The sequence below is a fragment of the Phyllobates terribilis genome, unplaced genomic scaffold (genome assembly GCF_046119375.1).
Source record: "Phyllobates terribilis strain yellow unplaced genomic scaffold, ASM4611937v1 Scaffold_2__4_contigs__length_985480577, whole genome shotgun sequence".
Taxonomy (NCBI): domain Eukaryota; kingdom Metazoa; phylum Chordata; class Amphibia; order Anura; family Dendrobatidae; genus Phyllobates; species Phyllobates terribilis.
Window position 1 is genome coordinate 700,979,253 of NW_027362762.1, and position 15,996 is coordinate 700,995,248.

Consider the following 15,996-nt stretch of genomic DNA (forward strand, 5'->3'; position numbering starts at 1 on the left):
ACCGTAGCCTAAGGGCTCGCACGCATCAGCGTAAATAAAATTGCTCCAAAGTTGTTCCAGGAAAGTAGGATGAGTGTCATGCGAGTACAATGAGATTTTTATCAAGTAGCCCCTTTATGACATCCGTATGCAATGCATTTTTAACATCAGCTTTTACATACAGTTACTGTCTGTCATTTAAAGCTAGTTTTCTAAGTAATAAAACAATCTTATATACAGATATATATAGATAGAACAGATAGAATAAATAGGATAGATGTCCTGTAGATATTCAATGTCACAAGACCCCTACATGTAATAAACTACCACCCTTTAGTGCCTTTCATGTGGAACTAAAGGGTGTTTAGCCTTTTTAATCTTATTAAATGAATCATTATTTTAAAAAAAAAATGGCATAGGATCACTCTTATTTTTACTAACCAGCTGTGGGAAAGTATCTTTGTATCTATCTATTCTGATGGTTCACGCTGTGAATTTACTGTACTCGGTTGATAAAAAGCCAGGCTGCCTATGAGTTGGGTGCGTAGAAATCAGAAAGCACGCGCCTGGTTTGTTTGCTGTGTGATTTTTTCTTTTCCGCACTCGCAGCATGCTGCAATTTTTTTCTCAGTCTGATCTGAGCTGAGAAAAACAAATCACAGATGAGCACAGAATCAGTGAATGACATTAGTCAGAGTGCGATTTTCTATCGGATTGCACTAGTCCAATTTATACACAGATGTGTATGAGCCCTAACAGCTGTGATTGGAGACGAGTCCGCCCTCAGCTGTTAACCTGTTAAATACCTGTGTCATTTTCTGACAGCGGCATTAACAACGGAATGGCATGGTGATGCATCATTCTATACGCCCATCCGCTGTCCTGTGAAGAAGCCTATGGGATGGTAAGACAGTCAGGGGGTGGGGATCTGTTGAAGACCTTAATGTCAGCAAGGAGCTGGACTTCAAAGGAGACCTTTTATTTTCCTGTATACAGCAAAAAAGGTCTGCTTTTTATACTGTAGTATAGTACAAGTGATCTGATGATTGCAGGTTCTAGTTATCTAAGGGGACTAACAAATACAGTAAAAATAAAAAGTTTTAAACTATACGAAAAAAGAAACAAAAGTTCGAATTACTCCCTCTTTCCCCCCATTAAAAATACATTTTTGTTAAATAAAAATACACATATGTGGTATTACACATCCATAAAGGTTTGATCTATCAAAATATAAAATAAATAACCCGATCAGTAAACACTATATACAGAAAAAAAAATCCAAAAATGCTGTAAGAAGCGATCAAAATGTCATATCTATCCCAATATGATATCAATAAAAATGATGTTTTCCCCCCACAAAATATGAACACTGCACAGTTCCATCAACCGAAAAATGAAAATGTTACTGGTCTCGGAAAATGGCAAAACAATCAAAAAATTTAAAACAAAAAATGTCCATATTTTTTCACCACTTAAACTATTACAAAAACTGGACGTTGCCATAATCGTACTGACAAGAAGAATCATGATGCCAGAACATTGTAGCCGAAAAAACAATTCCCAAAAAACAATGTCAGAATTGCGTTTTTTACAATTTTACCGCAGTTGGATTTTTATCCTTTTTTAAGCACACTATGTGGTAAATTTAATGTTGTTATTCAAAAAGACAACTTGTCTTGAAAAAAAAAGCCCTGATACGTCTATGTTAAGTGATAAGGGGTTAAGTGATAATTTGTTACAAAGACATCTTTTTTCCCCTCGCCCCTTCAGTTTCCATCATCAGCTATGTACTGGCTCATCAAGTCTTTGGATACCTGGGTGACCGCTGTAACAGGAAGAACATAATGTGTGCAGGGATGTCCTTCTGGACAGTCGTGAACCTCTGCATTTCCTTCATTCCCAACGAGGTACGTAGAACATAAGCTGATTCGGTAGAAGCTTATAATCTTCGTAGATGTTTTTTCTCCAGATGCAACACTAACATAGTAAATCTATTATTTTAAAGCTGAGGTCACATCCTTTTAGAGCCGGTTTCAGGGTTTTTTGGAGGGAAAAATAGTATTTCTTACAGCCAAGTGAATATTGGATATCATAAGTAATGTGGTAGACCTCGCCTAGTTCATCATGAGACAGATTTCCGTTTACAATGAAAACTGTGACAATGATGTGAACAAAGCCATATTGCTATTTCTCTGCCCTTTGTTGCTATTGTTTTTCTCAGAAAACTTAGTTCAACTAATATGGCCACTGTTATGGCTCTTGTAAGGGTGGACACATGGCGCCCTCACACTACTGAATGGGAAATCTTCTGTAGGCCTCTCACTTGTCAGTATTCAGATCAGTATTTTGTAACCTAAAACCAGGAGCGCGACAAACTGGGAAAAAGTTACAAATCTATCTGTTATACTTTTTCTGACTTTATGTTCTGTTCCTGACTTTTTTTTACAAGTACTGATGCAAAATACTGACCAAAATACTGATGCGTGAAAGTGGCCTTACAGGGGTTATCCCACCAAAAATCATTTATCTGCTATTCAATGCATAATTTTTGGGTCTTGCATCACAGTTACCCCTCTGCACCCAATCAATAAAAAAGAGGTCCCAAGTTCTCATATCTCAAGAATTTGTCTATGCTTCCCATACACTTAAATGTAGTGGCAGTGCACTTGTTTGATCAATATTACTGCGGAGACGGGTGAGACCTTTCCGGCTTTTTAACATGCACTGTTGTCGCTGTGGGTACTTTATTGTTATTATCCTGTATGGTCCAGAATGTATGCACATCAGCATTAATTCCTTTTAACACCTTTTTGTCTATATATACTTGTGTGTTCTTGAACACGACTCTTTATCATTTTGAATTAAAGGTTACGTTTTATTGGAACTCTCATTGCTTGTTATATACATTAATTCTACTAGAGAGAACTGTGACTGTCACCATTGGTGGCCACATTTAGCTGGTCTTATAATTTTAATTTATGAAACAAAAGTTAAAATGACCGTTACATTTTAAATGATGACTTGTGGATTTAATGTCTTTTTCAATACGTTCCTCAAACACCTACTCCCATACCTCTGCAGAACCAAGTAGGCAGTTGTTAAGAAAAGTTCCTGAAAGATTAACTGAATATTTTTTTATGTTTTCACAGAATTTTCCACTTTTTCTGGGAATAAAAGGGCTGATTGGAACCGTGGAGGCAAGCTTTTCCACAATTGCCCCTTCAATCATTGCTGACCTGTTTGTGGCAGAACAGCGCAGCCGCATGCTTTCCATCTATTACTTCACTGCACCTCTTGGCTGGTAAGTGTGTTACCTGAACATGTGCTAATGGCTTCTTCATCAGGCAGATTCCTCCTGAAATCCACATGAAAAAGATTCTCAAAACCGCTGCTAAAAATGAAGATAGTGCACAGCAATGTGAAAACAACATTGCTGTGCACATATTCAGTGTTCTGTAACTTCTGGTTTGGAAACTATGAAGTAACATAGTCATTGTGTGATTTTGCCACTATAGTGTAAAATAAAAAGAAAAAACTCTGGTGGTAGAGCAACCACAAATAAAGAGGGCAAGAACCACTAATGAAGCCTCTTCAGGAAGTGGCCTCGCCTAGTAACTCTGCCAGTGGTACAAAGACGTTGTGGGAACATACCCTAACAGTAAGTTTAGACATGGTGGATTGATTTGCTGTGGATTTCCCATAAGGATTCAGCACCATCAATTAATTGCAAATGTACAATGGATATGGATGGGATTTTATAAACAACCTACACATGCTGCAGCACGTTCACCTGAAATCTCCTAGATTGGAAGAGAGTGGGTTTACACTTCTATTTCTTGTACAGCATTCTTATTTCGCAGCTGTTTTTCTACTACCCCACCTGACTTTTTCACAGTACTATATAGATATAATGTTCTGAAATGATGACCAATTTGTTTCTTGTTTGTATAACAGTGGCCTTGGATACACTATTGGGTCTAAAGTGACAAGCGCAGCAGGTGGTGACTGGCACTGGGCCTTTCGGGTAAGTACTAAACCTGGGGGATTCTTGTGGATAATCTCTAAATTTTAAAGATAATCCCTATACAGTCTTAATGGAACTACTTCCGTATCCACAGTTTACTAAAGGTAACCTTACATTGTACATGCAGTCTAATCTGCGGACAGCACAGTATAGCGGAGAAGCTGAGCAGAATGATATAAATGTAAATGTATGTTAGGAAAGATTCAGTATAACTTGCATTTTATTCTTTGAAATTCCTGGTGGTTGTATGTAAGGAGTCCAGTGGCGGTCCTACTACGTGACTGACAGCTATCTGTGCATGCAAGATTATCAATCACTGATTAGGACCGCCCACTGGACTTATATACATACTAATATGGATCTCAATAAATATAATGCGAGTTTTACTGAAACTTTTTTAACAAGAATGTATATCAATCTGCTCAGCTCCTCCTGCTCTATAACATCCTGCATGGAGATCAGATACCATTTTCAACACAAGTTCCCTTTAAACTAGACTGTTGTCACTTTCTTTATGTGGTGATACCACTGTATATAACATATAATGCCTCTTATGTCTCTCTTCTGTGACACAGGTTACCCCTGGTCTGGGCCTTATAGCAGTCCTGCTAACTATCAGCTTTGTCAAGGAACCTCCCAGAGAAGCTTTTGACTGGAACAATAGTGAATTACCAAACTGTAATAGTTGGATGATGGATTTGAAACAGCTGTTAAATAAGTGAGTGTTTTCTGTGTAGTGAGTGTTTTTGCTGATTTACCATCAGACTTCTGTGTTATTGACATGTTTCTTCCTTTTTCATTCTCTGCAGCAAAAGTTTTATACTTTCTACTCTTGGGACTATGAGTGTAAAATTTGTAGCTAGTGCCATTGAGTTCTGGGCTCCTTCTTTCCTGATACAAACACGGATTGTCATCCAACAAAAGGTGCCATGTCAGACTGAAGTGTGCAACTATCATGACAGGTACAAGTTTATCAAACCTTAATTTTACTTTCACTGGAGAGGGTTGTTGGTGATATAATATTTTCTCTATGCCAGACCAGTTTCCTGGTGTTAACAAAAAGTCACATATTATGGTGGATGTCATATTTGCTCAATAATTGTCAACTTTTTCTCTTTTTCTGCCATGAGCAGCTTCCAAAAATACACACAAAGCAAGGGGGCATGGACGCCCATGACGTAACAAATTTACTATAATTTACACCAGAACTTGGCTGGCGCATATTTGATTTTCTGGCACACTAACTGCCATACATATGGCAAACTTTTAACAAGGAGTTTGCATCTTAATAAATTCGGCATAACTTATTTCAACAGATTTCTTATAAAGATAGGTGTAAAGAACTCCTGTCATAGTAAATTTTTCTCCAATTTCTTACTTACCATGTTATAACAAATTTCAATTCATACTTGCCATCTTTTCAGAATCGGCACTCCAGAGAGGCAATCACGGCTCAGAGTGTGCCACAGAAATTTTTCTCATATAGCCATGCCTCCATTTTAGACCACTTTCCTCCATCCATTGACACCTTCCTCACCCTCCTTGGAATTGCATTTGGCTGCCTCTGAAGCCTCTGAAGCTTTAAGTCACTTAAAAATCAACTTTGTGGGAGGTTTTGGACGACTTATACTAAGCCCTGGAGATTTGTCAACTCATTCACAAGGACTTACCTTTTTCAAAAAGTCTCTGCTAGAGTTGGCAAATATATCTCAACTACATTCAACACATCTCATGCCATTAAAATGTTAAAAAGTTAGTTTTAGGTATGTGCCGCAGATTATCACAATGACTTCTCTTAAAGTTGGGACATTGAAGGCTAATCTAGAGATAATTAGTACAAATATGGCATTGTACCAGTGGAGAACGTTCAAACACCAATTCTCTGAAGAAGATACATTAGTTGGAGCATTCCATCATTTATATTGCATTACTTGGAGTTCCTTTACTAATCTCTGTATCACATTTCCTTGCAGCCTGATTTCCGGCATACTTACAGTCTTCTCCAGCGCCTTTGGAATTGTAGCAGGAGTGGAGATAGCTAACAGATACAAGAAATATAACCCTTGTGCGGACCCAATCGTTTGTGGAGTTGGCTTGCTGATCTCCGCCATTTTCTTGTTTCTGGCGCTGTTTATTGCAGATTTCAATCTTGTGGCCACTTATGTAAGTCCTGATTTACAGATTGCTGTAATCCATTTACTGGGTCTATTTTAAATCTGATGTATTGAGCTCTAGATACCATTGTTACGGTATATGGTGGGGACGGTCTTTAAATGTTTGGAAATTAGAGTGAATAAATAGATTAAAAAGCAAAAGAATTAATGTTATTATAGTATTGAGCACATAGCGTATCTCATATCCCAGTATGGAGAAGCTTTCAATACACAAAGGTATATATAGATATGCATATATAGAGACAGACAGATATATAATGTTTTTATCTTTCTGCAGGTCTTTATAGTCATCGTAGAGATATTACTTTCCATGAACTTCTCCATTGCGGCTGACATCCACCTGGTGAGTAAAGAAAAATGCTAGACTTATCATAGCTGAAATTATATTAGTAAAGGCCTATCCTTGCGGACTGAGCTGTTTACTTATGTCTCAAAGATTTTCATTTTTATATCTGGTCACTTTGTCCAAGTTCTCTTGTTTTGTTGGGTTTTGTGACTTCGCTCTACTTACTCAGAATATCCTATTGTTTCAGTATGTGGTGTCTCCCACAAGACGTTCTACAGCACAGGCCATAGCGAATATGGTGCCTGTCCTGCTGGAAGAAGTTGAGAGCCCCTATCTCATCGGAGTGGTAAGTAGATGTTATTGCTTCCGGAATGGCTTATGAACATTTTAGCATGAGGTCTTATTGATACAGGACCTTGTGTAAAGCAGTATTATTTGTTGTGGCCTCCATGTCTGCATACAGCACCCAGAATATATAGATGTAGCAGGTGTAAAATTATCTTTCACAGGTGTGCATAGTGCTTCTGCAATTACTGTAAAACAGACACTGATTTTCTTTGTATTGGGGTGGCTGCATTAAGCAAAATGAACTAATGGAACTTTGTTTCCTGTACATCAATGTTCATTGGGTAATAAATGGTCGTTTGACTATTGCTACATCTGTAGGCTGCATACAATCAGTAGAAATATGCAGAATCAGTACAAATCCAGTACAAATCCAGTGCCCCGACAGAAAACAAATAGAACCTACTGTATATACAAGCAAACTATTCTAATCTTGTGGTCATGACAAGAGACCTCCAAAGACAAGATGACCTGGCGCTATGTCAGATTATCTGCTGTAGGAGGAGGCCACATGAATCCTGTCTCCTGACAACTTGCAGCACTGAGGCTGAGTGAATTAGAGCCAGTGTTTGTGGTCTGGCGGATGGGAGCTCCTCCACTATCCATAGTGAGGCACCTTATCCTTCCATGACCTTTCTAGCCACCACATCTCCTAACAAGTATCCAGTGGCTGCTGTCCGGGTAAATGTGTGCATGTATTTATATGTATGAAAGTTATTATCCATCCCATGCATAACTATTAATCTCTTCATATCTACAGATATCTGACTTCATCAAAAAAGGAAAAGCAAAATCTGCTCTATGGCAGTTCCACAGTCTCCAGTACACCCTTATGGTGACTTGTCCATTTGTGGTGGTGATTGGAGGAGGTTTCTTTTTCGCAACTGCCCTCTTTTTTGAAAATGATCGTAAGCAAGCAGAGATGGAGTCTGAAGGTGCGTATAGAAATATGTTCATTATCCTCTCATGTATCTTGCAGAATTAAGAAAAATAATAGAGGAGATTGAAAGGTGCCACTAACCATCCCGTAAAAAAATGTTTTATTCAAACTAAATTCAACCGTACTAGGACCCGTTGAAGCGTAGTTTGATGTGAAACGGCAGTCATCCTCCATGTTTCTCAGATCCTCCTGCATCCATGTTACTAATTTAGTTTGAATAAAACTTTTTTTACGGGACGGTGAGTGCCACCTTTCAATCTTTGCTATTAATGGATTTTTTTGTATGGTTCCTGTAACATACCTGGCGGCGTCCTTGCATAGTGGTCCATCTCCCACTGTGCAAGAGCGCGCACTTGATCTCCTGTCCAGAATGTCTCTCTGGCTTCCCTCCATGCTGTCTGTTTGTGTCTGTTTCTGCTGCTTAAGGGCGGCGCCCGATCACTTCCTGCTTTTTGTACCTGCTGTGGGTCACACCTCTTGTGCGTCCTCAGCCTATTGCTGTCTGTCACCTGGTATATAGCTCAGCTGCGCCCATCTATTCCTGCCTGAGCATAGTGTTTCCTTCAGTGTGTGCTTGCACTCTGAAGGTGCCAGGTCCCGTTCTTTGTTTCCTTGTCTGCCTTTCCTGGAGGCTGTATTTCCAGGCCTGTCTGAACTGACTCCTGTATGTCTCCTGCTTTGCGGTATCAGCTCCCGTGTCTGAACTGAGTCCTGTATGTCTCCTGCTTTTCGGTATTAGTTCCCGTGTCTGAACTGAGTCCTTTCTGTGTTCTCTTGTCTGTCCTGTCTGAACACGCTCCTAGCCTGTTCCTCCTGCCTTCTAGGGGCCGATTACCTAGATCCGTTCCTGTATCTTGTCTGACCTGTCTGTACTCGCTCCTAGCCTGTTCCTCTCGCCTTCTAGTGGCCGATTTCCTAGACCCGCTCCTGTATCTTGTCTGACCTGTCTGAACTCGCTCCTGGCCTGTTCCTCTCGCCTTCTAGTGGCCGATTTCCTAGACCCGCTCCTGTGTCTGGTCTGTCCTGTCTGAACACGCTCCTTGCCTGTTCGTTCCGCCTTTTAGTGGCCGATTTCCTAGACCCGCTCCTGTGTCTGGTCTGTCCTGTCTGAACACGCTCCTTGCCTGTTTCGTTCCGCCTCTCTGGGGGCCGTATTCCCAGACCCGCTCCTGTATCCCTCTGCAGTGTCGGTCTCCTCCGTACACTCAGTTCCAGTCTGAACTCTCTCCTGTCCTTTACCTGTTTTGCCTCTATGTCCGTTCCCTTCCTTTTTCTGCAGAGTCTGAACTCGTACCTAACTCCTGCTTGTTGTCTCTGCAAGTACTGTGTGAGTATCTGGCTCTGTCTTTCCCTTCCTGTCTGTTCCGTGTGAACAGAGCCCTGTCCTCCCTGCTCAGCCTTGTCTGCACTCTAGCTGTGCTTGCCTGTAACCCTCTGCCTGTATTGTTCCTGAGTCCCGGTGTGTACTGGGTCCTATCCCGCCTGTGTTCCTACCTGCTAGTGCCTCTCTGTCTGCACTCTAGCTGTGCTTGCCTTTACCCCCCTGCCTGCATACCCGCCTGCCTGCATACCAGTCGTGCCTGCCTATACCCACCAGTCTGTGTGCCAGCCTACCAGCCTGTTCCTGTATTCCCCTGTGTGGGTCAACAGCCGTGTCCGGGGTCTGTCCTGGAGTAGCACCTGGTCCCTCTGCTCGGTTCCTCCTTGGTGCACTGGCGTCGTATGCCGTCGTGCGACCCTGGTCGGATCGGGTGAATACTTAGTCACGCCCCTCCAGGCATTCACTCTCCGGCACGGTCCAGTGGAATCACTACCAATCACACGCACACGCCGCTTAGCCCGGGCGTGTGCATAACAGTTCCTGTGTGTCGGATGGTTACAGTGAGCGGTCCGGGAGTCAAGGACAGTAATAAATGGTGCCGGATTGCCTCTATTTTCTTTTTTTCCAGAATTAAAATAAAGCCCCACCTTGGATTAGCATTAGCTCTATTATCTGCAAATGTAAAACCCAGCATCTTCACATCTACATAACCTGTTATTAGCTAGAAACTGATAAACACAATAGACGCTATTAGGACATCATTATGACAATACTATACCTACTTTTAGCCAAAAGTCACATACTTCCCTACTGGTTGTGAGGACGGTGTTCAGGAATGTATCAATTGTATTTAAAAAAAAACACTGAAACGAAAAAAAGGTTCTGGGTAATTTTTGGTGGAATCTTCTTGTAGCCATATGATTGAGTTGTGAAGATAAGTAAATATGTTGCATGCTTTGCACCTCTCACTCCTGCTGTAAATAACACTCTACCTCTTTTTACTTTTCTTTCTCATTACCCCAGACTAGTTCCACCATTGCAGCTGCTTCCCGCAGAGATTTGCATTTGAGACATGAAATGGCCTCCATGTTATGATCACATGACCTGCGCTTCAGGAAAAAAGGGACAGATTCCGGGCTCGGTTTCTGTTCTCACTACTGGATATGACATATACTGAACTTTCCGCAGTCAGATGTACCCACTCAAAGAGTGAGTTTCCTACTGCATCAAGAGACAGATTCCGGGCTCGGTTTCTGTTCTCGCTACTGGACATGACATTTAAATACTTTATGCAGTTAGACGTATTCAAGGATCAACCTATCTCTACGTCACATGGCCTATCATCATTGGGGCCACACTGAAGACTTTTGGGCAGCACGGTAGCACAGTTGTTAGCACTGTTATGTTGCAGTGCTGAGGTTCAAATAACCAAATAACCAATAACAACATCTGCATGGAGTTTGTATGTTCTCCCCGTGTTTGCGTGGGTTTCCTCCGGGTACTCCGGTTTCCTCCCACACTCCAAAGACATACTGATAGGGAATGAATTAATAAAAATTGAATATTTGACACCTTGAATGAAGTTAATAGTCTATAATGAAATAGCAGTATACATGAGCTTCTGTACATATCTTCACAGGGCTTTATAGAGCAAATATGGTTCCCCCAACACATAGAAGCCTCAGATTGGGCCTTGATTCTAACAGATCCACACATTACATTCAATGTCCTGTGCCCTCATATATGGGCAGCCTCTATTATAGGAATTATAGAAGTAATCAATCATAAATCTGAGTGAGAATTCCCAGTTTTCCGACATACATTTTATTAATGGTACTTGACAGGATAAGTACATCCTGGCTTACAGATGGGAACAATAGCTTGCAATATGCTTTTTAGGATCATACAATCAAGAATACAACCATGCAAACTTTATCGATATACATTGGTAATAGTATGGCTCAAACTAAATAGCTCAGTGGGTCTCGATAAGCATACTGCATTTACATTGTGAAATGTATTATCTGCTGGATCTGCATTGGAGAAGTGTAAGTGCTGTCATTGTGAAGTGGAAGCATCTAAGAGTAACAACAGCACACGCACAAAGAGGTAGACCAGACAAACCCAAAGAGCGGAGTCTTTCGTGTTTATATTAGCTTGCAGGTGGGTTCGTACTCGCCTGCATCATATTTTCTTTTAGTGGCTGTTTAAAGATATTGCAAAGTTGTACCATTGAAGTGAACAATGCAGCAGTATAAATCTCCTCGAACAGGTGATTAGAAGGAGTGCCAATAGTCGGAGCACTACTGATCTATTACTGATGACTTATCTGTGATTATACTTGTGCATCTACACAGTGAGTGTATGAATATCTGTGTGCGTATACATCTCTGGATCATGACAAAGTGGAGCCCAAACACAGGTCTAGAAAAGGATAGAGCACTGGCCTAAGACTGTGGGGCTGAAGCCGACATGACGGTGGTGCGGCATAGGTGGGGACAGGTATAGGGAGGATGGGGACAGGTGGGGGCTGCTTATAAGGCCACGATGGGAGTGGTCTGGTCTCTTTCCCCACTTCCAGGGCACAATGCAAGTTCACTCACCTGGATCATGTCAGTGGAACAGCTGCTAGAGGCCCTAATGATGGCGGCCATGGAGCACCGACCTGGCTGGCTGGAGGAACAAGTGGCCCGGATCACAGGCTGCGGACCAGGATCATCGTCCCTGCAAGTGCGGCGCCCTCGTCACACTAGGTCGCCGGTAAGGCTGTCCCCTGACTGAGCCCCAAGACCCAGGCGCCGGCAGAAGAGCCCCTCCATAGACCCTCCGGTGCCCTCCCCTCCTGCCAGACGGGAGGAATTTGCCGTCTCGGCCGGTGTCTGCAACGGTGAGCGGGCCTCTGCCCACGAGGTGGGCGGGGCCTGCGTGCGCTGATGGGGCAGGAAGTGCTCCGGCAGGCCACGGCGGTAAGGTGCTGGCCGGACAGCCTTGCACACCCGGCCACGATGAAAGGCGACACCCTGGATTGGCCTTGGAAGAGGCATTGCAGCCGCGGGTGGCATCAGTGCAGGAGAGGCAGCGGCGGCGCGAACTGCAGGACATGCAGTCATGTGACCAGAAGGACCTGCGGTCGTGTAGCAGGGAGGTTTTTGTAGTCCCATTTTCGTCCCCCCTGCCCGCTAGTCTCACGCAGCCCTACGTGCCTGCTACTCAAGGCCAGCCCAGCACCTTGGCCCCCGGGGAGATCCCTCCCTTCCTCCCCCCTTCAGTGGAAGCGGTTGATGCCTTCATCACAGCGGGAGCAGCAGCGCCAGGACGGGCAACAGCGGGTGACCAGGACGGTCGACTGGATGCTGGATTTCCGGTCGGTGTGGCGGCACCCACGCCCGGTGAGTATTACCATATGTCATGTCCATTTCCCCCCATATTAATGTCACAGAGTGTAGTGCAGTCAGATTGCGGGCGAGTTAGAGGGATGTGCAGGAGGACGGAATGCAGTGGGACCCACCTCAGAAGTTGTATCCTCGCAAGAAGGGCTGGGTATCCAGAATATGCTCACAGTTTTGAAAAATTGCACGGCCACACTGGAGGCTCACAGTCTAACACCGGCCTCAGTGTCAGCCTTGGTCCCATTGGGAGCTGGGGTCGGGAGGAGTGAGGGGGTAAGGCAGGGGGAAGGAGTTTCTCAGGCACCAGCAGCAGGTCCTGCGCCCATGTCAGATCAGACCATGAAAGAAAAAGAGGATAAGGGTCATCTGGACGATAGGGCACGGGGCGAGGTATACGTCTGCTATGAGGGCCTCCTGGGTGCCCACTTAAAGAACGAGGTGAAAGAGCAGATTTGGAGGGATGAGTACGTCAAAATATTTTCCCTCCTGCCGTTTAACTTAGACAAGAATAAGAGTGATGATAATAATAAGGAGGACGAGAAAAAGCGGAGTTGGCGGTTAATCCCACAAACTTTCTCTAATTGGTTGCAGGCTTTCAATATCCTAGCAAGTGTCATAGGGGTAGAGGCACCGGAGAACTGTTAGGCCATGTTTCGCTATCTAGATGCAATAGGGGAGGCATATAGAGTATACGGGGAGCAAACCTGGCTTAGGTACAACGAACAATTTTGGCAAAGAAAGGCAGTCAGACCATCGAACAGATGGGAACAGAAGGATATAGGGCTGTGGTTGAGGGTAATGGCCCTGGCTAGGTTCGGGCAGTGTTTACCAGGCGGGGCCGGGTTACCCGGCCACGGAAGTAGGGGAAAAGATAATGGACAGTCGGGACAAGCAGGTGGGCAGAGGTCAGGATTATGCTGGCAATTTAATGAGAGCCAGTGTAAGTTCGGTACTGGGTGTAGATACAAGCACATCTGCTCATTCTGTAATGGTTCCTCTCACGGAGCAGATAGATGTTTCAAGAAAGGAGGGGGGGCCACTCCCAGCAATTCCCAATGGACTGACGCCAGTGAAACTAGCAAAAATGCTTCCCTTTCTAAATAGATTCCCAGATAGGGCAACAGCGGAGCTGCTGGCAGCAGGCTTTGAGGTGGGTTTTAGGATCCCTTCCATCTCGGTTGAGGTTCCCTTTACCAATAGAAACTTGAAATCGGCCTACCAGTATCCATCAGTAGTCACAGATAAGTTAAAAAAGGAAGTGGCATTAGGCAGAATTCAAGGATTTACCGTTGGAAAATGGTAGTGGTTCCAAAAAGAAACCCAATAAATTTAGGTTAATCCACCATCTCTCGTATCCGAGGGGTAGTTCGGTGAACGACAGCATTGCGGCGGAATTAAGTTTCGTAGTTTATACCTCTTGATGAAGTGGTTGCGTGGGTAAGGAAATGAGGGAAAAGTGATGGGAAACTTATGGCCAATGAGGGGGCGTTCAGGTTACTGCCAGTGCACCCTGATAGTGTCCGACTGCTGGGTTGTTTCTGGGACAGAGCATATTTCATAGATCGCTGCCTGCCTATGGGCTGTTCCATTCCTTGCTCTATGTTTGAGGTGTTCAGTTGCTTCCTTGAATGGGTCGTCTGGGACTTGTCTGGTTGGGTAACCGATCATTCATTATCCGGACGATTTTTTGTGCTTCGGCCCAAAAGAGTCAGCGCGGTGTGAATCCACATTGCACGCCATGGAATGGGTGGCAGAGCTATTTGGTGTCCCCCTGGCACCCGGGAAAGCAGAGGGCCTGTCCTCGCGTATTTGTTTTCTGGGGATCGTTATTGATTCAGAGAAATGGGAACTCAGGTTACCAGAGGAGAAAGTGGTGGCATTAAGGGCCGAAGTTGCAAGGGCTAGGCGGCTAAAAAAGATGACGTTGAGGGAGACACAATCGCTGTTAGGCAAGTTGAATTTTGCATGTAAGGTAAGGTAATGCCCATGGGGCGTGTCTTCTCCAGAAGGTTGGCGGGGGTGACGGTGGGCGTAAAGGCCCCTCACCATTACATTAGCTTGTCAAAAGAGCATAAGGAGGATTTGTCAGTGTGGGCCACCTTCCTCGAAGGGTATAACGGCATTCTTTGATAATGGAGGAGGTGATGGATAATGTTGACTTAGAGCTGTTCACGGATGCAGCAGGTAGCATAGGTTTTGGCGCTTATTTCAGGGGCCAGTGGTGTGAGGAGGAATGGCCCAAGTGTTGTAGGGGGGCAGGGCTCATAAAAAAACATAGCATTGCTGGAAATTTTTCCGATAATGGTGGCAGTGACACTGTAGGGTTAGCAATTTCGCAACAAACGGATTCGTTTCCGCTGTTACATCATGGGGGTAGTGTTGGTGGTCAACAATATGATGGCATGTTCTCCACCAGTAATCAGGGTGTTAAGGCAACTCGTATTGGATTGTTTAGTAATAAATGCCTGCATAACAGCTTCACACATACCAGGTAAAAGGAATTCAATTGCTGACGCCCTTTCTCGTTTCCAGTGGGATCGCTTTCGGTCGCTGGCCCCAGAGGCAGAGGAGAGGGGGCTCGAGTGCCCGCAACACATATGGAAGTTGGTATTTGTTCAGCCCAACCATTAGTTAAATCATCCCTATCCCTTAGCACATAGAAGGCCTATCAAGCAGCTTTGGGGCTGTGGGAGGGTTGGCGGAGGGGTATAGGTAACGGCTTGTCCGAAGACCAAGTAGGCTTGCTGCTCCTATGGTTAGGTGAAGGGGCTCGGGAGGATTGGTCAGTATCCAAGGTAAATCAGTTGATCGCTGGCCTGGGATTCAGCTTTAGGACCAGGGGTGTTAGGGATAGGATAAAGAATCCCCTAGTAAAGCTGGCAGTTAAGGATTTTCGTCAGGGGTGGGCACAGAGGGATGGTCAACGTCCGGTGTCGTTTAAGCTCCTGGAATGTTTCAGAAAAGAACTGCAAGGTGTCTGCAGCTCTGAGAATGAGATAAGGCTCTTCTGGTTAGCGAGCTGGTAGCTCGATATAAGAAAAAAGGTGGGGGGTTCTAACAGGGGATGTGTTTGCAACAAAAGAAGGGGTTGAATTTGGGTTGAGACATTCAAAAACAGACCAGCTGGGGAGAGGGAAGAAAGTATGGTTGGGAGCGGTGGGAGGGTGAGGGATGTGCCCTTAAAAAACCTTCCAGCATTCCAGGGGGCTGGGGCGTAATTCGTTCGGGCCACTGTTGTGTCACGAAGATGGAACATTTTTATCACAGTACCAATTCACCAGCATTTTTAGGAGGTGTCTGAGTAAGTTGGGATTGAATCCATGCAATTTTGCCTCTCACTCCTTTTGGATAGGGGCAGCTACAGAAGCTATGGCCTGCAGCCTGAACGCAGAAACCACAAAACGCATAGGGAGGTGGGAATCAAGACGGTTTTTATCGTAAGTGAGACCGGAGGCGATAGTTAACTGGTGATAAAGGTGTATTAGTGTTTTTAATTATATATTGTCTTCTGCTTAGGTCCCTCTCTACTGGTTTGGAT

The 15,996-nt window shown here is 44.0% G+C and overlaps 1 protein-coding gene across 1 annotated transcript in view; it reads left to right on the forward strand.

Annotated features, from left to right (window-relative positions):
- The window catches only part of LOC141247369 (protein spinster homolog 1-like), a 66,618-nt gene extending 58,790 nt beyond the window's left edge, over positions 1-7,828 (forward strand). The window contains exons 4-13 of the mRNA XM_073669210.1: positions 1,750-1,886; positions 3,129-3,280; positions 3,934-4,003; positions 4,579-4,721; positions 4,813-4,965; positions 5,977-6,166; positions 6,455-6,520; positions 6,711-6,809; positions 7,569-7,743; positions 7,788-7,828. Coding sequence (XP_073525311.1) covers positions 1,750-1,886; positions 3,129-3,280; positions 3,934-4,003; positions 4,579-4,721; positions 4,813-4,965; positions 5,977-6,166; positions 6,455-6,520; positions 6,711-6,809; positions 7,569-7,743; positions 7,788-7,828 — 1,226 coding nt within the window. The remainder of the gene's footprint in view (positions 1-1,749; positions 1,887-3,128; positions 3,281-3,933; positions 4,004-4,578; positions 4,722-4,812; positions 4,966-5,976; positions 6,167-6,454; positions 6,521-6,710; positions 6,810-7,568; positions 7,744-7,787) is intronic.
- Positions 7,829-15,996: the final 8,168 nt, after the last annotated feature.